The 24,403-nt window shown below is 37.6% G+C and overlaps 1 protein-coding gene and 1 long non-coding RNA gene across 11 annotated transcripts in view; one reads left to right on the plus strand and one right to left on the minus strand.

Annotated features, from left to right (window-relative positions):
- The window catches only part of LOC111080364 (phosphatidylinositol 3,4,5-trisphosphate 3-phosphatase and dual-specificity protein phosphatase PTEN), a 75,945-nt gene extending 53,544 nt beyond the window's left edge, over window positions 1-22,401 (plus strand). For 5 of the 10 annotated variants that reach the window (XM_022375935.2, XM_022375939.1, XM_022375933.2 and 2 more), the window contains 3 exons: window positions 14,077-14,169; window positions 14,230-14,536; window positions 14,612-14,670. In XM_022375935.2, the coding sequence (XP_022231627.1) occupies window positions 14,077-14,169; window positions 14,230-14,536; window positions 14,612-14,655 (444 nt within the window). In that variant the 3' untranslated portion in view covers window positions 14,656-14,670. Of the gene's footprint in view, window positions 1-14,059; window positions 14,170-14,229; window positions 14,537-14,611; window positions 14,701-22,216 lie in introns of those variants that run through there. The other 5 variants (XM_022375937.1, XM_041594689.1, XM_022375941.2 and 2 more) reach the window with 5 other exon arrangements.
- On the minus strand, window positions 11,038-11,912 carry LOC111080365. The gene is made up of 5 exons (XR_005968140.1): window positions 11,874-11,912; window positions 11,623-11,814; window positions 11,397-11,563; window positions 11,163-11,316; window positions 11,038-11,102 (listed from the first exon to the last, which is right to left on the minus strand). It is a non-coding gene; the product is annotated as an uncharacterized LOC111080365 (long non-coding RNA).
- Window positions 22,402-24,403: the final 2,002 nt, after the last annotated feature.

The following is a 24,403-nucleotide window of genomic DNA, read 5'->3' on the forward strand; positions in this document are numbered from 1 at the left end:
ACGCGGAGTGGCTTCAAAGAGCTGATCGTGGGCTTTAAACAGCAATATGATCGGCTCTTGGCCATGGACAAGAAGTCTACAAGTACAAGAAGTCTACTCCGCGGGACTTGCAAGTGCCGACTGCCTCATGTCCGCCGGTATCCGAAAAACTTACTTCGACCACTCCCTTAGTGCAGCAGATGATTACGTTTGCTACTCCAAGGGCAACGATCGCTGCTGGTGATGCAGATTCGGGAGCCGAATGCGTCACTTCGGAGAGTATGCAGGTAGACAAGTCTGTAGCGTCCGTGTCCGTCGAGTCCGCACCCAACTCCTTAACTCTCCCATCAGTTTCCCTACCACCAACTAATAGATGTCCAGGACCACCAGATACTGGCATCACAGGTACTAGGCCTGTGGTACCAAAACCACTGGTGGGAGTCCCACCAAAGCGACAAGTTTTTGTCTCGCGGCTAGCCCCTGACCTCACATCCAATGATGTGACCGCTTTTATACAAAGCAAAATAAAAGCCGTCGGCTTAAAGGTGGAAAAATTTAACTTTTCTTACGTCAGGGAGATATCTTCCTTTAAGATAAGCGTCTCCCCGACTCAATTTGACACCATTTGTTCCGCCAAGTTTTGGCCGGAGTATTTGGTCGTCAAAGAGTTTAAGGCTAAGAAAAAAGAAATAGGCCCCCCATAACTCTTCCTAGTAGTCACACCAGTGCTCCACCTTTACCCTCATTTTCCACCTCAACTTCTACCCATCCAAAGAACTAACTTGCTCTCTTTTAGTTACCTACCAGAATGCCAGAGGCTTGCGTAGTAAGGTTAGCACTCTTTTTCTTGAGAGTCTCGCATTCTCATCCCACGTTATTGTGTTTATCGAGACCTGGTTAAAGCCGGACATCCTTAGTTCCGAAGTTTTGGCAGGTCGGTACACAATTTTGAGAAATGATCGTTCGTCTCGACGTGGAGGTGGGGTCCTCATTGCAGTGGACTCAAACTTCACGTCGGAACATTTCATGGTCCAGGTTCAACAAGACCTGGAATTCCTGTGCGTAAAACTGATTCTCCCAGGCTTTTCCATTTTCATTACTTGCTCGTATATTCCACCTTCCTCGGATTTCTAAATATACGAGCATCACCTGTCCGCTTTAAAACCAGTTTCTTCCTGGCTATCAGATAAAGACCATATGATAGTTCTTTGTGATTTCAATTTGCCAAGTACTGTTTGGTCTTCGGTAAACGAGACTAATAACTTTGTGCCCATGGCACGACATGACTTTATCGACGGCTTGCTAGACCTATCCCTGTCTCAAGTCAACCATGTGAAAAATTACTTGGGTCGATTGCTTAATCTGTGCTTTGTCACGGATCCGACCATAGCGTTGCTAACCAGGTCCCTTCCGCTCACTATACCTGAAGACTCAAACCATCCTACACTCGAGGTGTTGGTCGATATTGGGCCTACTGTATTGGATCGAATGGATAGGCTATCTGAACGTGTCCGCTGCTTTCGTAAAGCCGAGTTTACGAAGCTTAATAACCTTATTAGGGATTTTGATTGGTCCGCTTTGAACTTGTGCACTGACGTTATGAAAGGCACAAACATTTTTTACAATGTACTTGACACAGTTTTGATTCTTGTTTCCCACTTTCTTGTCCGGTTAGATCTGGAAAGCCTCCTTGGTTTACCAAAGAGTTATCCAGTCTAAAAAATTTAAAATCAAGACTTTATAAAAAATTTCGAGATGTTGGTTCTTCCTCTTCTCTTTCTCACTATGTAATAGCTCGGTCAAATTTCTCCGTTCTTAACGCTCAATGCTATAAAAACTACCTATCTCGATGCATGATACGATTTTCACAGGACCCTAAACAGTTTTACAGCTTCGTAAATAGTAAGCGTAGAACGTCCGCACATCCATCCTCGTTATCTTTTCTCAATATGTCAGCAAACAATGATCAGGCAATTGCCGATCTTTTTGCCAAATTTTTCCAAACAACCTATTCTCATGAAAGCTACTCTGGTCAGCCGTATCCATACAGTTTACCAAGGTCGAATGGCATCTTCAGCCCCATGTTAAATGAAAGCTCACTGCTTCATGATCTTCGACTAGTTAAGCCGGTGTTTTCACCAGGTCCCGACGGAGTTCCCGGCTGTGTACTTAGGTACTGTGCTGACGCTCTGTGTGGACCCTTGCTTAAACTATTCACCCTATCCATTAACTCCTCATGCTTCCCCCCCATCTGGAAGGAATCTTTTATTATTCCGCTGCATAAGAAAGGTAGCAAGTCTGATGCAAATAATTATAGAGGTATATCTAAGTTATTCGCTATTCCTAAAATGTTTGAAAAAATTTTAACTCCGCACTTGCAACATCTCTGCAAATCACTTATATCTCCGTCCCAGCACGGATTTATAAGGCGACGATCAACAACCACAAATTTATTAGAGTTTACCTCTTTTATCATTAAAGGCTTTCAAGGTAACTTGCAGACGGATGTCATTTACACTGATTTTAGTAAAGCATTCGATTCTGTAAACCATTCCCTTTTAGCACAAAAACTTGATCTTTTAGGGTTTCCGCCTAATCTTTTGAGATGGATTTCTAGCTACCTTCGTTCTAGGTCTCAAAGAGTCCTCTTCAAAAACTCCTTCTCTTCACCTGTTAAGGTTACTTCTGGAGTACCACAGGGCAGCCATCTAGGCCCCCTACTATTCACACTCTTTATTAATGATCTGCCTTCAGTATTAACAAACTCTCGAGTACTCAGTATAAGGACATTTCATTTCACTCTCGCTTGCAATCCGATCTCAATAACTTTCAATCATGGTGTTGTGCAAATATGTACACCTAAATGCCTCGAAATGCAAAGTAATGATATTTCATCGCTCCAGCCCCCTTTTGGCTCCTTATAGCCTCTGCGGTGGTTCTCTTGAGAGAATTGCCTTGGTTGATGATCTTGGTTTTAAATTAGACCCTAAGGTAAAGTTTTCTGAACACATTTCAACCATGGTAAATAAGGCCATGGGCGTGCTTGGGTTAATAAGAGGTGGTCAAAGGAATTTGACGACCCCTATATAACGAAGACTCTCTATATCTCGCTTGTTCGTCCGATTTTAGAGTATGGCGCACCCAGTACAAAGTATACCAGGACCGTATAGAATCAGTCCAAAAAAAACTTTTTACTTTTTGCTCTGCGGGTCCTTAACTGGGATGCAGGTGTGAGACTGCCATCTTACATGCTTTTAATAAACCTTTCAACCTTAGTCGTAGATAAATGCTTGGGGTGATTTTTATGTACAACCTGATCACGGGTGACGTAGATAGCCTTGACTTGTTGAGCCGCATAAACTGAACGATTCCTATTAGATCTACTAGAAACTTCATTCCTTTGTTCCTTCCGCTTTGTAGATCGAATTATTCCTTGCACGAACCATTTAGGGTCCTGTGCTCGGACTTCAATTCAAAAGAAAATATATTTTTTTTCACCGCAATCAAACTTCAGAATCATTATTGTTTTATCAACGGACTGACACAAACCCCATTTACAAAAGCAAATTTCACTTAATAAATCAGAAAGATATTGTTTTCGCAATGAAAATAGCGTATGCATTTTTTTTAAATGCTTAAGGTATTAAATCTGGTCGAGACAAAGTTCGCTGGGTCCGCCAGTATTTATCAAATTTAAATCACACTTCAAACTATTTTAAAAATAAACCAAATAATAACAAAACTGTTAATTCTCGTTGATAGAAAAAATATCGTTTTTAATAGCAATAGGACGATTTTTCCGCAATGAATCGAACCGACATTTTCTGGGGCTTTGAAACTATTTGATGAGTTCTTTTCATACCCGGTACTCGAAGAGTTTGGCGATGCATTAGTTTTGTGCTGGATGTGTGTAACGTTCAGAAGGATGCGTTTCCAACACCTTAAAGTATATACATATACTATTTATTAGCATCAATAGCCGAGCTGCCTCGATCCGCTCCCACAAAGGACGAAAAGTGTACAGTGTGAAAGGAAGGGATGGTAGTGCATTTGTGTTCCTTTAATCTTATTTGAACTTTTGTTTATATTTTTCAAAGAATCAATGTGGATTCTTGTTATCAGAAATTGGTTAAACGAGGGAGTTAACGGGGTTTTTATTGTGTTTTCCTGGTTTGAGTATCATTGTGAGTAGCCAGTGGTTCTATTTTGCTTATTTTGCTTATTTAATTTAAATGTTCGAGCCAAGTCCCTCCAACAGTTTCGTAATGGAATTCTTCAGCAATCCTGATATTCCTCAATCCGCTCGATGTTAATTCTTTCTCGTTCGTTTATTTTCTCTATATTAATTCTAGTGATCATAGATCTTCATGCATGTTTTTATCTATACTATCGATTGCGCTTCTCTTCTTGTACATTTTCTTTTTATCGCCAAATTCAAATTCATTCACAAATTCATGTTAACATTGCTAAAGTTCATTAAGCTGATATAATATTTAAGTGGCGTCAACATTCTCCCCACCTTGGAAGCTCCTTCCAATACATATTACAACCCGAACTGCCCCATCCGCTCCTGGATGTAACTCTTCCCAGCAGCCATTTTTCGGGTGGTGCATTGTCCTCAGCAATAAGGACCAGGGTGCCAATTTGAATGTTGTTGGCTACAGTGTTCCACTTTGTTCGCTTCTGCAGCAACCAGAACATCTTGTGTACCATCAAGATGCGTTTCCAATTGTTGCTCAGCTTCAACAGTGCTTCGTCGAATGGTTCGACCGGCGTGTTTAGCGGTCGGCCAACCAAGAAATGCCCGGGCGTCAAGCTTCCAAGTCATTCGGGTCCGATGACAATGAATGCAAAGCCCGAGAGTTTATCACTGCTTCTACTTGTGCGATGGCCGTCGACAGATCCTCGTAGTTTAGTGCTTTACTGTTGGTGCAGTTCACCAGCAGCTGTTTGGCCACCTTCACGGCGCTCTCCCATAATCCTCCAAAGTGCGGGGAGCGCGGGGGGATGAAGTGAAACTTGACTTCTCGCTGACTGCATTCGTCGTCAATGAGCTGCGGACTGTGCGGGTTGAAAACTCTGTTTAGCTCTCGTGAAGCGCCTACAAAATTGGTAGCGTTGTCGCATAATAGATCTGAACTCAATCCACGTCGTGCGAAAAACCGTTGAGTGCCGCGATGAAGTCATTTGAGCGTAGGTCCGACACGATCTCTATATGGCAGGCCTTAGTTACGAAGCATACGAATATGCACACCTTGACTGGGCGTTTTCCTCGCATGTTGAAGTGCATCCACATAGGCCCAGCAAAGTCCAGTCCCACGCGCTCGAATGGGTAGTTCCTGCAATTGATTATCCAATATCTCTGCCGCAAAAAGGCGCATAATGATTGTGCCCCGGCACGTAAATTCCTTCGATGTGTGAGTTCAACGAGCGCATTCACCGCTATTATGGTTACTCGGCATTAAGATGGGATGCCTTGTGTCAAATGGCAATTCTTCATTGGTCAACCTTCCCCCGACTCGTATAATATTTATTCCTTCCTCCTCTCTTAAGAAAGGACTTAAACCTTGAATTGTTGCTGATTTTATCACCTTTTCCTCTTTTAGCTTAGTGAATTCTTCGTGCAAACTCAACTGTTGCACATTGTAAACAATATAGCATAATCCGCTCTTCATTTCAGCTGCAGTAAGGTTGCCTGTTTCATTTGAGTTCGATCTCAAGAATATTCTACGCCAGCGAAAAATGTAGCTAAAAACTCGCTGCAATTTGAGGAAATCATTTGCAAATTTGCATCTCCCCACAATATCTAACTTTTCACTGCTCTCTACCTTACTAATTGTCAGCGAAATCTTACATTTCTTCTCCTCAGGCATGACTTCTATTTCTTCACTCCAATTGAACTTAGCCAGACAATCTGCTGAATCTATTAAAAAGTCCGGACCGTTCCACCACATCGTTGACTTGCTTAATTCTGTCACCAATAATCCCCTAGATACAATATCTACAGGGTTCGACATTGTGTCGACCTTGAACCAATCCTGTACCCGTGTAAGCTCTTGTATTTGAGCCACTCTGTTGGCAACGAAGGTGCTCCAACGACTGGCATGTGACGATAGCCAATTCTACACAATTATGGAATCCGTGAAACATCTAACCCTTTCTACCTGTAAATGCAGACAGGAGCAAACCTTTGCCATTAGCTTGGCCACTAAAAGTGCTCCTTGTAACTCTAGCCGTGGCAATGATGTTACCCTAACAGGGCGACCTTGGACTTGGCCGTTACTAGTCGCACTGAACTTCCACCACTTTTATCCCTTACACGAGCATAAATGACGCCGCCGTTAGCTCTGCTGGATGCGTCAGAAACCCCAAAAAGCTCTAACGTGCATAGATCTGCGGTAATTGGAATGGAGGATCGTGGGATTGAACATTTATCAATTAGTTTCAGATCTTCCATATATCGACGCCATTGCGTTGAGTAGCTCGTGGTAGCTCCTCGTCCCAATCCTGCTTTAGAAGCCAAAGTTCCTGAATGAAGATTTTGCCCAAGATTAGCCAGGGACTCAAAAACCCTAACGGATCAAATACCTGAGCCAACTCGGACAACACTGATCGTTTCGTGGTGATCCAGAAGATTTGTATGTTATAAGAGAATTGGAATTTGTCCTCTAGACTTGACCAATATATTCCCAAGGTTTTAGCTGCGTCCTCTGTTTTTATCATTAAAGGCTCTAGGTAAGTTTTGTTGTCCATTCCCTGACAATTGCTGCGCCATTTGTGCAGCTCGAACTTCCCTAGGCCCAATAATGCAGTCACTTGCCCTTTCAACGTTGTCAATTCTTCTACTGTATCCGCTCCTCAGACCATATCATCCATATACAAACTTCGCTTCACCGCCTCTTGTTAAACTATCTGGGCGAATAACCGGATGATGAGACATAAAATATTCAGCTTTATTTTTCCCTGTAGGCCTTATTGCCTCTAAATGACCAAATGTCCCGAGGCCTCTTGCTTAACATGCGTAACAAAACAATCTTCGCAATGTTTTTCTTCCTCTGTGAACTTATCGACTGGTTCAAGGACTTCTTCGCACTTTCAAAATTTTTTTACGAGCTCTTGCAGCTGCTTTTTTGCTTCATCTTCACTTGCTACCAGGGCAACTCCAGATGGCCTTGTGCATTCACCCACGACGACCCAGCCTAGCAGAGATTTTTGAGCTTGAAGAACAGAGTGACACCCACTAGCATGTCAAAGTAACTCCCTTGGGTGGAACCCACTTGGGAAATCTTCTTAAGCTGGTTGGGTTATACTGCGTTATTTCCTCTAACACAAACAAATTCTCGGTCGCCATATATCTAGTGACTCTTGATTTAAACGTCGCTTGCACCTCCCCAATAATTTGAGATTTTGCATTGCCAATTCCACTGAGTTGCATGGATGAATCGCGCATGTCTAGGCCCAGACTTCAGACTAACCTAGCCGGAATCTGATACGCATCTGCAATTGCGATATCCTCCGCCTATAACTTTGATTTGAACCACCACGGTCGCAAGGAAATTTGTGGATGATCTAGACAACAAGGAGCTATTTAGCGAGCTCGGTTCCTGCACCGCCTGTCCTTTAGGCCTTGGCTCCTTAGGTGCCTCTAGTGCCTCTCGATGCAAAAGCACATGGTGAGGCTTGCTGCAAATCTTACACCGAGGACCGTTACAGCCTCTAGTTGTGTCGCTTACTAAAGAAAATCAGGCACAGCGAGTGCTTCTTTACCTCCTGGTAACGTTCTAACGGTTACAATTCCTTAAACTTTGGACACCCTTTCAATCCATGGGTTCCAGGACAAACGTGCCATTGATGCCTATTGCTGCAGCTAAAGTCGCCTTTTTACCCTCAATCTTACCAGTGGGTCGGCCTCCATTGCCTCGTCGGACCTCCCTATTTGCTAGATTAATTCCTCTGTTTATCAAGAACTGCGCTAACTGCAATGACCACGCCGGTAACTTCCTGCTATCCCACTCAACTTCCCACCGATCCATCGTCTTTTCATCGAGTCTTGTTCGAATTAACTGGAAGACTACTGCCTTGAATCTCCTTGTCGTCGCCTAACGACCTGAGCGCTACTAATTGGGAATTCACATTGTCTACTAGCACACTAAAGTCATCTGGAACTGGATTCTTCAAACGCTTTACGTTGAATAGCTCGGTTACATGTGATTGCAGAATAATTGCTTTATTCTCAAAGCGCTCTTGCAATAAACGTAGGGCCTTGCTATAATAGTACCTGTCCAAGCCCTCAATCGTACTTAGAGGACCAGCTCCCAACGATGACCTCAAATGAATAAATTTAGACAACTCATGCAGTTCCGAGTCTGATTCTATTAGAGTAGTAAAGGTATTGTACTAGCTAGTCCATTCAGTAAACTTTGCAGAGAATCCAGGCAGCTTAAGTTTGGGAAGTCTCGATGAACGAGGTACCTGTGTACTGTTTAGTAGGTCACGGCATTAGAATGCCGCCGGCCCCTATCTCCAAGAAAGTTCAATAACTTGGCCTTCAATTCGCAATAAACCTCCTCAACTTAGTAGCGGCTTTCATAATCGCTGGCGTCTACACTATCTTGCTCGATCTTGCCTTGAATATTACAGAACCGATTAAAGTTTGTCTCAATTAGACTTAACTTGGCTTCCAGCTCTGCAGCCGTCATGGAGTTGCAATTTTTTTCGACATAACTTTTGTTACGGTTAAAGGAATTCACTAACCCAGTTCGAGAGGTGAGCGCTTCCGCGTCTTTATTCTTTTTTTGGTGCCATTTGCACTTTTCTTTTCACAAATTGTTACCCTTGGAAATTTACAGCAAATAAAATGCCCAATATTGGCATAAGTAAGGGACAAGTTGCCCTTAACATTTAAGTTTAGTTGCTCGATTCAGTAATCGGCAATCTTTAAATTCTCACAACACCACACGATTCAATATTAATCAACATTTGATCACTGTGCACCACTGCACCAACAAATGTACTTGCGCCCAAACGAATCTGCAGACAAAAGAGAACCGACTAAAAGTCGGTTGACTGAATTACTGTTCCTAATGTGCCGGTATGTAACTGCATACATATTTATGTATGTATATGCCGAGCTTCAACAGACAGCAGTGCACGCATAAGGGCGTGTGTGGGTATGCAGATACCTATGCACTCGAGACAAACTGTAATCGTAATATGCTTCCTACCCGAGACCCCGATTACAGAATAATTAAAGTGCAGAAATCTCAAAGCCGAACCCACTTGACACTAGATATAAGTTTTATATTTTTTCACACACATCGAATTGGAATTAACCTTGCCTGCAAGAAATATTATAGGCCGTTTACACTGGGGCTGCGTCATGCTTCTTTGCGTCTTGGCGAAGACGCAGTTTTTTTTACATAGGTTAAGCATAGGGCCCTAGTGGTGGCAAAAAGTTGCGTCAGTGTCTGATTCATGTGCGTCTATTCGGTATATTCGATTGATTTTGGTAATTTTTGGTATTTTCTGCCTATCAGCGCAACTATCACCACTAATAACAACAAAAAATTGTAGATCAAAAATCAAATTTTGGCGCTAAAAATGTATGATTGTGCAAAAAGGTGAAAATATACATAAAGTCATTAAATAAAATACTTGAAACTGATTGTATTATTATCATATGAAATTTTTCTGACCCCCTGATGCCATTAAGACACTGCTGGAGACGAACTTCGGTGGTTTTCATAATTTGAAGAAGAACTCCCACAAACTCTACAATGAAATGTCTGAAAATAATATTTAAATATGAGAATCAATTCTTTTTCGTCCATTTTCCTGACGTCTTGCTTAATTCTGTTGATTTTCAAGAATTTTTGTATCTTTCCTTGTCATCAAACACCCAAATCCAAATTCAAGACGCACGTCTTCCAATGTAAACGCCTTTTCTGCTTCATTGCGTCTATGCCGATATCGATAGCAGACGCGCCCAGTGTAAAAAGGCTATTAGATGCTCAATGCAGTTAACACTTACAATTCGATAACGAAGCCGCTGTCGCAGTCGCCGTCAGCCAGACTCTGGGTGAAATATTTATTGAGTTCCAATTGTGAACTCCATCCGGAATATGAACCTTCTCCAAAGGTCCCTGTTCGGGCGCCAAATGTTCGAGCCAAGTCCCTCCAAAGTTTCGTAATAGAATTCTTCAGAAATCCTGAAATTCCTCAATCCGCTCGATGTTAGTTCTTGCTCGTTCGTTTATTTTCTCTATATTAATTCTAGTGATCATAGATATTCATACATGTTTTTATCGATACTATCGATTGCGATTCTCTTCTTGTACATTTTCTTTTTAGCGCCAAATTCAAATTCATTCACAAATTCATGTTAACATTGCTAAAGTCACTAACCATACAGTATATATGTAGATGTGCCAGTTCATACAGCGAACGTGTCGCAGCTGAGTTTTCTGTCCAGCACCCCCAGGCCTTCCCTTCGGCTGGGAGTGCTGAGACGTTCGGCATTTTTTCGACATGTTCGATTCATGACGAGATGCGAAAGCAAGCCGAGAATTGCAAGTGTGTGTGTGTACACAGACACTACAAATATTTATGAATTCTTACCCTCTAGTACCAGGCTACTAGTTCGGTACCGGTGCCGAACTAGGTACCATTCTCATGTCCCTAGTTCCGGTTCGTTTCCCCGACAATGTATTTCAGTGGAGAATTTAACACATGCATGTCCTAGGGCGTAACCACCCCTGGTTCCCGATCGATTACCCTACGATTACCAGTAGCTAGTTGCTTAGGCGCTGGGTACGGCCTAGTTACCAGTAGATCGTCAACAACTAGTTCCCGATCGATTACCCTTTGATTACCAGTAGCTGATTGACCAGCAGCTTTCTGGCTTTATAATAAATAAATTAAATATAAAATTGTGTTATATGAATGTTTAATTCAAAATTCTTTCAAAATTCAAACTTAAAATATATATTAAAATCTAGCCTAGCCTAAACTCATTTTTTGGTTTGGTACACCTTTGCTTAAACACCCTCTGCACCCTCCTTTCACCCTCTGCATCGCTTTGCGCATCAGCATTTCTGGTGCTTCGTCTCCAGGCGGAATACATTCTGTAATAATTATATGTTTAATTTAATTAAAATATAATAAACACTAGTAGTGTACTTTACCTAGCAAAGCTCCATAAAACTCCGAGTGGCTCCTGAGGACTTTCTTCCCTTGTACTCCATCCACATTATATGCCAGTACACTTTCCTGACTTAAAATAAATTTTAAGTTGACAAGCACTCCGGCTGGCTGTAATATGGATTTGCTTGTTGAAATCTGTAAATAGAAGGATTCAAGAAGAAGGTTTAGAAAATATTATTATCATATCATATTATTTAGAGTTTTAATTTACTTACATAAATGTCTCTATTCATTTTTATATTCTCCTCCATTTTCATCAGCTGCTCGTCCGTTTCAATCGGGAACTGGTCCCGAACAGAATTCATATCGCCCTTCTCCTTTGTAAGCTGTTTTATTAAAACTGTTTGGTCAGCTAATATTTTTTCATGGACGTTTAATTGATCTGAAAGGAATTTTGGTATTAATTTTGCTAATACAAATATTAATCTTTATTAGTCTTACCACGAACAACGGCATTCTCCTGCTGTAGATTTTCTGAAAGTACATATTTAATGACGATTTATTTGGTTGAATTTCCTCATAAACTAATTCTTCCTGTTCTATCTGTATTCCAGTTTCTTCTAATTCTTTTTCTAATAATTTTTGTTCCACTTTTATTTCACTGCACGACGCTAACTTTTCAAGGTTCGGAGTCTACGCAAACGCCGTTTGCTCATCATTTTATTCAAAATATGTAATATCTTGTCACGTACCTGTTGTATGGCGTTTAATTTATTAATTTGAAGTGTTATTTCTCACTTTTTAATGAAATAATGGCAAAACAATTTCAAATGCTTCTTCCAGCAACTAGATCTAGCACAGAAGTAGAAAAAAATCAACGCACAAAGCATACGCGCGGAGAACAAATGCATTTTGTTTGTGTAATTTTTTGTCTCTTGCATTCCACGAGTGCAAGTACAGTAAAGTATCACGAATAACTTACCATTTTGGTGTGAATTGCATGTTGCAGCACTGAGCCCGCACTGTAGTCTAACTCTTTTTCGCGGTTTCTTCATAATTCCACGGTTTTACGGTTATTTGTCGACTTCGAAAACAAAGCGAGGGCGGCTACGTTTCTGTTTTTCTGTTTCGACTGGTCGCTGATCGCTTCCCGCGTAACTAGTTGCAGAACTAGTATATTGTATCCGACAAAGGCCTAGTCGCCGTTCGATTCCCGCGTAACTAGTTGCATAACTAGTTGCGCGGTAATCGGCGCGGAGCTAGTTCAATAGGGTCAATTCACCCCTTTGGTACTACAGGGATATTTTCCGAAACCGTTTTGAGTTTGTTTCCAGGTTACGTAAATGTGTGTGTGCCATGTATTCACATATACTGTGCTTGTGTGTGGGCTCTACAATTTTTTGCAGCTTGAACTGAATTTCGGTTTTTCGTTTTGTTTTGAGGGCTGTTGTAGCGACGGGCGCACGGGGTATTTCTTCCATTCTCTTTTAGGCTAGCCTTTTCCTCTGCTTTCGGCTTCGTCAATAGGGATAACAGAAAAATGTTGTTGAAAAAACAAAACTACAAATAATGAATAAAAAATATAATAGACACTGAGATAAATAAAAAATAAAGGAGGGCCCCCAGATTGATGGTTGCCCAGGGCCCGGTTGAGGGTTGATCCGGCCCTGAATAGGCCGAGTTTGGTTTTAAAGTTGTTATTTGTTTGCATTGCTTGTATTTACAGTGGAGACTCATCCACAAAGAGGTGGCAAAATTAAAAAATATTTTAGGAACTTTGACTAAAATAAATGTACACATCTAGTAAAACATTTTCCAGAGCTTTAGCGAATCTAATTTTCAAGATAATTTTAGTTTAGGAGATATGAGCAGATATATGATATGAAATGTACAAAAATGTATTATATAGTCTTTGTTGTTACTTGTGTAAATAAATATTGTGCAAATGCCGTCGGCTTTCGACTTCGTTGCTGTCGTAATATCAACTTTTTCAATAAATTTACATATATTTTTCAGAGACCTGTTTTTACGATCCATATAATTGATCTTTTTATATGAATTATGCCCACTCTGAATTATGCCCACTCTGCCCTTTCCAGTATAGTATAGTTTCCAGTATAGGTTCCAGTATGGTCAACCATATGGTCAAACTCAGCTGTGACACGTTCGCTGTACAAACTGTCACATCTATATACTGTATGGTTAATGCTAAAGTTCATTAAGCTGATATAATATTTAAGTGGCGTCAACAACAAGTATGAGTGGCGAATGACTTGATTAGGAAATTTTAAAACGTGTTCGGGGGCTCTTTTAACTCTTTTACCTTTCACGACAGGATGGTCGGGGGGACTCAACACTTCAACACTCGAAGAAGCTATATGTTGAAAGGGCTATAATCTAGTTTTTGTATCTGTTGGATAAATATTTTCCTGGGTTGGATCTGCCATTTTAACAAGGGTCCTACGTCAATAGAGAATTACTCCGCTTGGCTCGTGGCGTGGGCAAACTCTAACGCAACTACTTTCTCGGTATTGCAAACCAGATCTCCGAGACAATTATTACTCGTTACGCAATTTCCCTTTGTCTCTATATCCGCCTCCCTCACACTCATTACCGCAGAGGAACACGCTTTATGTGCGCTCCCTTTCTCTCGCTCCTTTTATCCTCTCCGAGAAAGTTTCCCAGAATACATTCGCTAATGAACACCTGGGCCGAAATATAAACAAATTCAACTCGTCCAAGGAGATGAAACATACGACAAAGAGCGAAGTACAAAGGAAACAGTGATAATACACTGAGAACAATCAAAAAGGGGATTCGTAGGCACCCGGGAGACCAAAATACACTGGGAATATTATTATAATCCGACATATCCAGCTTTTTATAAATATATAATATTTCTCAAATTACTCTACAAAGTTTTCAATCCCAATATAAGAGAGTTTCTTTTTACAGATTTCCATATTATTTGAGGGAGAAGCGTGTTTCAATGATGATACAAAATCGAAAAAACAACCAATAGCCGCATTGGAAAGCCAGGATGTATCGGTAAGTCTGAACACACTTTACCCGGAACAAAATATGTAATATAAAATCTAATATTCATAGACTAAAATTCAATACGACACAACAACCAATTTAAAAAATGTCTCGACTGCGTCAAAACGCAAACAGCCCAATTACAGACCTCTTGTATCAAACTTGAATAATGATTCCACAGGAAAGGATTTTAAAAATATTCATACTTTTAAACCACCGTCCATTACAAAAAGTAACTTAACCACTTGGCAGAATGGTGAAACTAATATCACCTCCGATACTCGAAGTATAAATGATAATAAACACATCAATTATGATTCATACATCACATATAAACAATCTTCTCCAAAAGATGGAGAGGAAGATTGGGAATCTGGTGAGTTTTCTGTCAAACTTAAAACAAAATCACTATTTACGCCTTCCTCAATGACCAGTTATCTCATATTTATAGCATTGAAGAGTATACTGCGATTTTTATCAGTTGTTTGCCACTAACAGAGCCCCATCAACTATAATCTTTTCTTAATCAGCATATGTAGTAGATAAAGTCCCGTCAATCGTTTTAAACAAGTTTTATTAAATACCCGCTCGATACCAGCAAAAAATCAAAAAAAGTAGTTTAAAACTGCCTGTTTGTTGGAAAGGTCGGGAAATTGTGTGGAAAGTGGTAAATAAATTTGTGATTTGTGTAATACTCACACAAATCACAAAAATGTGTATACAGATTAATATAGATGCCGCGACGAAGAAGATAAAATCTTCCCAACTGGTCCGTAATGCAATTAGGCTACGGAACAGTGCGAATCAATTAACTGATGAAGAACGACAATTGCGCTGCATTGGTGAGGCACGATATAGGGCCGCTGTTCGTACTTCTCAAACACAATAGCAAAGAGAGGCAGTCCGTGAAACGGGTAGATTAGAAAGAAGAAATCGTAGAGCTAATCGCACAGATCACCAACGAGAAAGTATTCGTTTAAATCGAGCAGCGTTTCTATACGCTTGCGCAATTGACTACAGCTCGCATCCTTTCGTTTGCATTGGTCCATTGAAAGTAGTTTGCATGCATTGTGGGGCATTCAAGTTTGCTGGAGCAACGCCTGGATTGTGCTGCCTTAAGGGCAAAGTCAAATTTCCATTTCCAAATTTTCAGTTCAGCCACCAGAGCCATTGAATTTCCTTGCTTTGTGGCGAAACACCAGAATAACTACATTTTCTAGCGAACACTCCAAATTATTAAAACTAAAAATTATTAGTTTGTATATGCATAAGTTCCAATTTACTTAATAGAAGCATTGAGTTTGAATAAAATATGTTTTTCATTTCATTTATTAACGTACGCCATTAACCTTTAAAAGTAAAGTTCGTCGGATTATATATTCAAGAAAAAGAATGAATTGTTGATCTCCCGATGAAATGATAAATCAGTGGTTACAAATGTATCGAACCATGATCAAGCCCTTGAACCGTCGATTCCATAGTCGAACTCTTTGACATTTGCCACAAATACGAGGAAAACAGTTGTATTGGCTGTTATTTACGGTGCTATGGTTAACTCATGGAAGCTCCAGTGTGTTCTGACCAATCATGCAAACTTTCTAGAACTAGCAAATGTAGGAAGTTCCTACTAGGAACTAATCGGGCAAAGAGCCGGATCACTTACCTTCTATATAAATACTAGAACGTGCTTATTGCGGCATGCAAGTCCAGAGCTACCAGGGATTTCATATGCACCAAATTTAAATTCATAAACAGCACTGAATGTTATAAGAACAGACATAACAGATCATGACATCGTAAATATGAAAAACCATGTCGTCGTGTTTGTCAAAGGTATTCTTCATTTAAATAATGCAAATGCGATGCTGCTGTTCACACAAAATGTTTTAATATATTCCATAGTTTTTAAACACTTCTTTATTCATGTAACAAATCCATGAAATAAATCCATACAATAAATAATTGAACATTAAAAACTCGCAAGCTTTGTAAATCAAAATTAGTTATTTTTGCAAATTTGTTTATAGGTCACTATCGGAAAAATTTGGCATTAATTTTTTTTGTGTTAAATATTTTAATGCGGTTTTAATTTTTCGATTCCTTAATAACAAGATAGAACAAAACTAATTTTAGAAAATTTGTACGGAATACCATTAATTTCTGCACGCTTTAAAAGTCAGCTGATTCAGTGGTGCTTTGAGTTGTAAAAAAAATTGTAAATATAGTAAAAGCAGGTCACGGTATGTAAATCTACTGTGAATACAATATTGTTATTGAATTGCCCCAAGTTAGGTGTGCTCTGTAGAATATTGCTTTTGTACAGCACCACCAATCACCAAGTTTAAATCAAATGGTATTAATGCTTTCGGCCCGTTTTTGTCCCTTTTCGAGAAATCTTACATTTTGCAGGTGTCTATGAGTTATCACATGCAGCGCTGCTTGAGGTTTGGATCAACAACAAACGCGAAGCAGAAGCTCTAAAAAGTTATATTTTAGAAAATATTGATGAAAAGTAACTCACTGAAGGCCAACCGATTCAAATTTCAAAGAGAGTCACCAATTTATAGCCTATGTAAACAACTACTTACCGAAATGTAATCGCAAGTTGGAGCGATTCAAATAAAATCACAATCATTCAATAAAATATATTTTTTAAAGCTCGACCACATCCTGAAGGCCAACCCGGAAGAGATAAAAAAAAAACATCAAATATAGACTTTTTTTTTTACTTTTATAGCATCCGTATTAAGTTTTATCGAATTTCAACCAGCTGCTTGGGTGCGGGTTTAAATGGGTGAAGAAGGCATAATTAATTAATCAAACCGAAGCACCTCTTTTATACCCGTACTCAAAAAAGAGTTAAGGGGTATATTCGATTTGTGGTAAAAGTGGATGTGTGTAACGCAGAGAAGGAAACGTTTCCGACCCCATAAAGTATATATATATTCTTGATCAGCATCAATAGCCGAGTCGATATAGCCATGTCTGTCTGTCCGTCCGTCTGTCTGTCTGTCTTGTTGAGCGCCTGGATCTCAGAGACTATAAGAGCTAGAGATGTCGTTTTGGTCAAACAGCCGCAAGTTGACCGTTTATCCATAGATTTTAATGAGCAATACCTTAAACGACGCCTAATTAATGCGTATATGTAAAAATACAAATGCATGCCAACAAATATATTTCTTTTGACTTATCCCGAGTTATTAAAGTCGAAATTTCGAAAAAAAAAAATACCGTAAAAATTTATGAAGTTTAAATTTGAAAGCTTAATATCTTCCAGGCGTTAAGCTGCAGATACAAAGTGTCTAGGTCCGATTTATAGCTGCATTTGCCAGCTTTTCAGAATTGTAAAGTTCTATGCACCAGATAAAAGATACTTAAGTTATGTGAAAAATAGAAGCGCTACCTCTGAAAAAAAACCTTAAAAAATACCAGATTTTAAAAAATTCTTAAAAAAAAAAAAATCATAAAAAAACCATACTTCGTTCAAAAATTTTAGACCCCGAAATCAATAAGAAAAAGTCATTTTGGGCCACAGCCTATTTGTCGTGTTGACTAGTGTTATCGGAAATCTCAAAAAGTTACGATATGACAGTCAAATCGCAAAAAAGCGTGCTCCAGTTTTCGAAAATGGCAAGAAAGATACGATTTGAAACCGGTTCCTAATGAGCTCGCGATTTCAAAACGAATAACAATTGTATGCGCAGGGAAAGAATGTTAACAACTATGCTGATGTTTTATGTTTATATTTATATAATTAAAAATTAATTCTCTTATATCCTAATATCTATACTATAAATTTGTAGAAAAAAATCTGTGTGTAAGCGGCTATCTTCGCAACGCGTGCACCAAATTGCATGCTGTTTTTTTTTTAATGATATTCAGAGAATGTGGCATGGTTTGCACAAACAAATTTGTACTTCTCCATGAATAGGTTCCTCAAGAATAAGAAATTTATCCAGAAAATCTTCAATTTTTTTCAAAAGTGTGTCTTTGAACGTTTAATCCCCTATCATTTCCCGCAACGGGTGCACCAAATTTCATGCGTTTTTTTTTTTAAATGATAGCCAGAGTTACAATACAAAGAGTTAATCATACAAAAAATCTCAAATTTGGTCTAAAAATATGTGTTTGAACGCCTATTTCATTTTATTTTGTGTCAGAACAGAAGAACAGAACATTTTATGATAGATTTTGTTTTTATACCTTTTTGTATGAAAAATTGTTTTATGAAAAATTGCAACTTGTTTAAGTATAGTTTCTGCTTTTGATTACACTACCCGACAACATCGAACTCCTCAAGGATCCAAACCGACTTTTTCTGATAGATATGGGGCTTTAAAATTTTGTTTAAAGAATTATGGTTTTTTTCTATGGCAGATCTTTTTTTTGTGAAGAATTTTTGAAGTCTGGAATTTTTTTTAAAGCTTTTTTCAGAGGTAGCGCTAGTTTTTTTCACATTACTCTAGTATCTTACGTCTGGTTGTAAAGAACTTTGCTATTTTAAAAAGATAATTACAACAGCTAGAAGTTAAGCCCAAACAATTTGTGATTTCAGCTTACAGTCTTGGAAATATAAAGCATTGAAATGCAAAAATGATGATTTTTGTGCGGTATTTTTTACGAAAATTTGACTTTAAAAACTTAGGAAAAGTAGAAAAAAATTATATCCTGTGTCCTCTATTTTGTTGTGTATAGGTGCATTAATTTGGCGTCGTTTAAGGTATCGCTCATTAAGTTCTTTACAACAACAGACGTAAGATACTAGAGTTATGTGAAAAGAACAAGCGCTACCTCTGAAAAAAGCTTAAAAAAAAACCAGTTTACTAAAATTCTTTAAAAAAAAGTTCTGCCATAGAAAAACAAAAATATCATCAAACCATTTCTAAGCCCCGAATCTTTAAGAAAAAGTTTTTTTTGTTCCTTGAGGAAAAATCGTGTCGGGTAGTGTTATCATTGTTTAATTTCGATGAATTCTTAAACATTAAATGGATTTTGTAAGCAGCGAAGCGCGCGGGTCTGCTAGTATTTAATAAATTTATTTCTAGATCGCCAATTTAACCTCACCAATATAAACCTAAGTAACAACAAAGTACGAATTCCCGATGGCATGGCATATTTCCAAACAAAGATTTTTTTAAGACAAATATTGCAAAAAAATTTCGGAATGAAACACTATCGATAGGAAAAAGTTACGAAAACCAGAGCACACACAATTTCAATTCGTACGAATTGTTCCAAAATCGTAAACGCAAAAATTTACGAAAACGGAGCATAACGGATAATAAAAAATTTATTTTCGTATATCCTAATATATTTAATAAATTTATTTCTAAAGGCACCCAATTTAACCTCACCAAAATAAACGTAAGCAACAACAAAGTGCGAAAATCCATTTGACCGATAAAATATCGATATCAATATCGGCCAGGGAAAAAATGTCGTCTGTTCTTAATTCACCGCTTTTTTGTTTTCGGTATAATATAATGCGATTACCAAAGCGATGGAATATTTAACTAAAATATTTCCAACATTTTTTTCAAGACAAATATTGCAAAAAATTTCGGAGTGAAACACTATCGATAGGAAAAAGTTACGAAACCCGGAACGCCCACGATTTCAATTCGTACGAATTGTTCCAAAATTGTAATCGATAAAATTTACGAAAACCGGAGCATAGCGGTATATTTTGTATTTGTAGCATCATATGTATATGCGATCATTGATTTCGAGAACTGTATCAACGTATTTGATTAAATTCCATTTGGAATCCATTACATCTACTTATCCTAGTGGGTCTAGATATTCCGCTTTTTTATCTGACATTTCGTGTACTATTTCATTTGTGAATGCTAGTGCTGCTATTATCATTAGTCGGAGTAGGGTTTCGCAGGATTTAAGGTAGTAAGACTGGTTTCGTTCATTTTTTTTTTATTACTGCCTTCTGTGTATTTCTTGATCTTAACGAGGGGCGCACTTTATTTGTTGGTCGCTTCGTTCGTCTCCGTTTTTGAATAAGAACCATCTATCCATTCTGTACTTTTTAGTAAGTTTGTTTACTCTTTTTGTACCCGTACTCGAAGAGTTAAGGGTTATATTAGATTTGTGGTAAAAGTGGATGTGTGCAACGCAGAGATGGAAAAGTTTCCGACCCCATAAAGTGTATATATTCTTGATCAGCATAAATAGCCGAGTCGATATAGCTATGTCTGTCTGTCCGTCCGTCTAAAACCGCATTATCGTACATAATGACCATATAAACCGTATAATCTACATTTTAGATGTGTAATCGACATTTTAGATGTAGATAACAGATTTAGCAAAAAGATGTAATATCTAAAATATTTTTAAATTCTACATAAATCATAAGCTGAAAAATTTATATACTGACTGAGTACGGGTATAAAGGTAGAGTCGCGTCCACAGAAGCGACTCACACGTTCCTTCTCGTTATAGTCTGTGATCTAGGCGCTCATCAAGACGGACAGACGGACGTAGAGACAGACATGGCTATATCGAATCGGCTATTGATGCTGATCAAAAATACATATGTATACTTTATGGGGTCGGAAACTTTTCATTCTCTGCGTTGCACACATCCACTTTTACCACAAATCTAATATACCCCTTAACTCTTCGAGTACGGGTATAAAAACGGTCACTTAAAATTTGAATATTTCATGATTTTTTATTTTTCTTCGCGGTTCTGTGCTTATTCTAATCGATATGTCAGCTATCGATATAAGCCAAAAGCAAGCCATCATGTACATATAAAGTAGAGTTCGGTTGCTCATGAGTGAGTGAACAAAAAGAGTTGTTCACTTCAGTGAGTGAACTGAACTTGTTCACAAATTTTTTTATAGATTCTTATAGATTTCGGGGTTTAAAATTTTCTAACGAATTTTGCTTTTTTTTATGGTGTAGTTTTTTTTAAAGAATTTTTTAAAATCTGGTATTTTTTGTTTTGTTTTTTTTCTGAGGTAGTGCTTCTATTTTTCACATACCTTAAGTATCTTATATCTGGTTGCATAGAACTTTGCAGTTCTGAAAAGCTGACAACTGCAGCTATAAATCCGGCCCAGACTCTTTGTATCTGCAGCTTAACGCCTGAGAGATATTAAGCTTTTAAATTCAAATTTCATCATTTTGTGCGGTATTTGCAGGTTTTGCAGCTATAAATCCGACCCAGACTTTTTGTATCATATTTTGCGGTATTTTTTTTTTTCGAAATTTTGACTTTAAAAACTCGGGAAAAGTCAACCAAAAATGTTGTCCAAGAATTCTTTTTTTTCGACTTTTCCCGAGTTTTCAAAGTAAAAATTTCGAAAAAAAAAAATACCGCAAAATATGATACAAAAAGTCTGGGTCGGATTTATAGCTGCATTTGTCAGCTTTTTAGAACTGCAAAGTTCTTTGCAACCAGATATAAGAAACTTAAGATATGTGAAAAATAGAAGCACAACTTCTGAAAAAAACCATGAAAAAAATACCAGATTTTAAAAATTAAAAAAAAAAATGTTCACACCATGAATAAAATAATAAAGCACTACAAAAATTTTTAAATCTGGAAATCTATCAGAAAAAGTCATTTTGGTTTACATCCTAAATAAAAAGTTCAATTTTGTCGATTAGTGTAATGGGGGATATTGCTAAACATACTTATACACTTTACTACTACTTTATATACATAAATCTATATGTATGTATTTCGAATGTAGCACAAAAAAAACTGGCAAAAATGAGCAAATGAGTGAAAAAAAAGCATTGAACTGAGTGAGCAACTGAACAAGTAAGCAACTGAGTAAATAGGTGAGCAACTGAGCGAAGTGAGTGAGTTTGTGCACTTACCTAAAAGTCAGCACGAAAGTTCACTAAAGTGAACACTCTTAACCCAACACTAATGTGAAGGAATGAAGCGTACTTTTTTTTTACACTCCAATTCTTAAAATCTGATGTATGAGTTTATACATCAAAATCACTTATCATGTGAACCAGACCCCACCCAATGTATTTAGTTTAAAACTTCAATTTTTAAATCATTTTTTTAATTTGTTTTCAGGTGAATCAACACGCCTGTAATCAATACTTACGGACTTATAATTCTTGGTGATGTAGAAAAGTTAATAAAACTGCTAAGCAATTGGCTAATCTTATCGAATTTGTAAATATACTGTACTATGATATTTATTTAAGTAGTTCTAAAACTAATGTTTAATAATAAACTCATGTAAATTTTGTAATGTAGACATCAGTAATGCCATATATGTATGTATGAACGGGTAAACAGGGCTCATTCGGGAAAAAGTGAGTACTGGTAAGTGAAGCTCACTACGGCCTGACCATTAACATGTGACCATTGGGCGATTCATTGATCGGCTTACACTTCTGCTTGTACTGTGAAATCTTTGGGTTAATATTACCTAAATCTTTTCTCTCTGAGCCCTATAATATTATTTTTCTATCTGCTAAGTCTGTAAGAAAAAAGGCAAAATATTAAAAAAAATTAAAATGTGCCCCCTGACACTGTTTGTTTTATAGTATCATTTTTGTTGGGTATCATTTAAACTTAAGAAATTTAGTTTATTTTTTTAAGTTGTCGATCTCGCAATTTACAACATAAACATTATTTCTGATTTGATAAGATAGTAAAAATCTCTGCAATTAAATTAAAGGATTGGTATACAGAAAACATTTAATTAGGAGAACATGATTATTGTGCTTGATTTTATTTTAATCATTATCTGAGGCAATTTTACCTCGTGTATGGATCTCGCTTTTTTTTTTCCAAAACATGCTTTTCAATAAAATATCGGGCGACGGTTACCCATACTTTTTCATATATCCTTATTGAAAGGAGATGTGTACAAATAACTCTATTCCCCACCACCAACTTTTTTTCCGTACTTTTTGTTGTTGTCTGTAATGATATTAGAAGACATTTCTTTATTTTCAAAAGGATGCTAATAAATTTGTAAATAAGTCCATCATTTTTAAAAACCTCGACAGAACTTGAATAAATTTCACAAACTGTAATTAATTCGTTTGTTCCGTATGTCGAAGATATTGTATATTCGATGCAAAACGTTCATAATTATTGCCTTCTCTATTATGGATCAATGGATGGAATCTTGGCCAATTACCCACAATATTCTGCCATGTGTGTTCGGATTTCTTGGGTCTCGTACAATGAATTAAAAATGGCTCTAAATAAGCAAACACCGTCATCAATCATTTTCACCACTTTATGTTGGATCATTGATGTTCATTCATTCATTGTTCATTCATGTTTAGCAAATCAACATTTGATTTAAAAACCGTCCATTAATAGTTTTTTATTTGTAAACAATTTTTACAAATTCCTAATATTCCTGAAGTTAAAGAGCAATATGAAAGGAAAAATAAGATGCGGAGCAGACAGACACTAGGAAAATCGGACAAAAAAAAAAAGATTGGATTTCCCCGATTTTCAGGCAACAGTCCAGCGTAACATCCGTTTTCCGCTCTCTGCAACTAGCCTGTAGCCTAGGCTGGGCCAAAAAACTGTTTTTTTCTAAATTCAAACGGAACACCCCCTAGATTTTTTAATTTTTTTATTTTCTTTTACAAAAATTGTAATCAAGAAAAAACAAATTTTTTGGCGAATGAGTTGGATAGTTGGTGAAATCTATTGCATATATATTGATACCATTAATATAGTCATTAATCAGTTATTGGCAGTAAAAAACCTGCACAAGTTTTTGCGAACTAGTTAACTAAATATATCAATCTCAGCTAAACTTCTTGATTTTCACCAATCGTTAATTTTTTAACAATAACTAAAAAAAAATAAATAAAAATACCTTACTATCAATATGAACTAGTCTCTAAGTTTCAATATTATTTGAAAAAACCGACGAATTACATTTTTTTTTAATGTACATTTACCCACAAATTTGTATTTTCTTTTCTTTTGAAAAAAATTGTATAATTTTATTGAATAACAAAGAACAGAATTGGAAGGTGTGCACTTGAAAAAACAATTTTTTGGTCAAATTTTGGCCCAGCAAAAACAGTAAAAGCCCAACATAATGCGACCATGAAAAATTAACAAATGAGTGAAAAAAAGCATTGAACTGAGTGAGCAAATGAACAGGTGAGCAACTGAGCGAAGTGAATGAGTTTGTGCAATCACTTAAAAGCAGCTAGCACTTTAGTGCTAAGTGAACACTCTTTACCCAACACTAATGTGAAGGAATGAAGCGTACTT

Source organism: Drosophila obscura, unplaced genomic scaffold (assembly GCF_018151105.1).
Source record: "Drosophila obscura isolate BZ-5 IFL unplaced genomic scaffold, ASM1815110v1 contig_31, whole genome shotgun sequence".
In the NCBI taxonomy this organism is placed as follows: Eukaryota; Metazoa; Arthropoda; class Insecta; order Diptera; family Drosophilidae; genus Drosophila; species Drosophila obscura.